Source organism: Poecilia formosa, unplaced genomic scaffold (assembly GCF_000485575.1).
Source record: "Poecilia formosa unplaced genomic scaffold, Poecilia_formosa-5.1.2 Scaffold2112, whole genome shotgun sequence".
In the NCBI taxonomy this organism is placed as follows: domain Eukaryota; kingdom Metazoa; phylum Chordata; class Actinopteri; order Cyprinodontiformes; family Poeciliidae; genus Poecilia; species Poecilia formosa.
In genome coordinates this window covers 1-1092 of record NW_006802051.1, presented here as the reverse complement: position 1 = coordinate 1092, position 1092 = coordinate 1, and the positions used below count along the sequence as shown (strand labels likewise).

The following is a 1092-nucleotide window of genomic DNA, read 5'->3' as shown; positions in this document are numbered from 1 at the left end:
AGTTGATCTAAAGTTGATCTAAAGTTAATCTAAAGTTGATCTAAAGTTGATCTAAAGTTGATCTAAAGTTTCCTGAGTTTTTGGTGGAAATTTGCTCTGACCTGCCACCGTAAACCGTTCACACAGAAACCTCGCTGGTTGAATCAGTAAAATGAATGATCAGAAATCAAATTTCAGCAGAACATTGTGGTAGGTGTTAAGGATGACCTCTGACCTTTGCTTTGGCCAGAGTGTCCATGTTGCTGGACAGGTCGTCCACCTCCAGCCGCAGCTCGCTCTTCTCTTTCTCCAGTTTCTGCCGGACTCTCTGGACGTTGTCCAGCTGGTCTCCCATCTCGGCCACGCTGTCTGCGTGCTTCTTCCGCAGCGCGGCGGCCGTGGCTTCGTGCTGCAGCGAACACTCCTCCAGATCGCGCCGCAGCTTGATGAACTCGGCCTCTCGCTTCTTGCTGGCCTCCAGCTGAGCGGCGCCGGCGGCCTCCTCCAGCCTCTCGGCCGTCTCCTCCAGCTCCCTCGACAGGTCCGATTGCTGCTTCTCCGCTTTGGCTCGAGCCGAGCGCTCGGCCTCCGTCTCCTCCTCCAGCTCCTCAATGCGAGCCTTTGGGGAAAAGTTCCAGAAGGATGAAACTGACCTGCTGTTTTCATAAGACTTCATGCAAGAAACCTGTTAGTTATTTACAGCTTTCTCATCCAAAGCAGCGTCTAATTTAGCCTCAGGGTTTTACTGTGAGCAGCGGCGAAGGCCGGCTCTTCCTCTTCCTCACCTGCAGCTCTTTTATCTTCTTCTGCAGCTGACCGCTGACTCCTTGCTCATCTTCTATCTTCCTCTGCAGCTGTGATAACTCAAAGTCTTTTCTGTGAAATGAACCAATTTTCAGTTTTAACATATAACCACATTTTAGTTTGACTTTACTCTCTGTTTATCAGATTAAATTTAATCTGAATTACTTTTTCATCTTCTCGTCCAGCTGCTGCTTCTCGTTCTCCAGATCCATGATGGATTCCTGAGCGAGTTTCAGGTCTGCCTCCAGCTTCCGCTTGGCTCTTTCCAGATCCATCCGGACCTTCTTCTCTTGCTCCAGAGAACCTTCC

The 1092-nt window shown here is 49.8% G+C and overlaps 1 protein-coding gene across 1 annotated transcript; it reads right to left on the bottom strand.

Moving 5' to 3' along the window:
- Positions 1–214: 214 nt before the first annotated feature.
- On the bottom strand, positions 215–1088 carry LOC103133021 (myosin-6-like; the record flags this gene model as incomplete). The annotated part of the gene is made up of 3 exons (XM_007544765.1): positions 215–598; positions 765–855; positions 949–1088. Coding segments are annotated over 3 exons (615 nt in total), but the record flags the coding sequence as incomplete, so codon positions are not given.
- Positions 1089–1092: the final 4 nt, after the last annotated feature.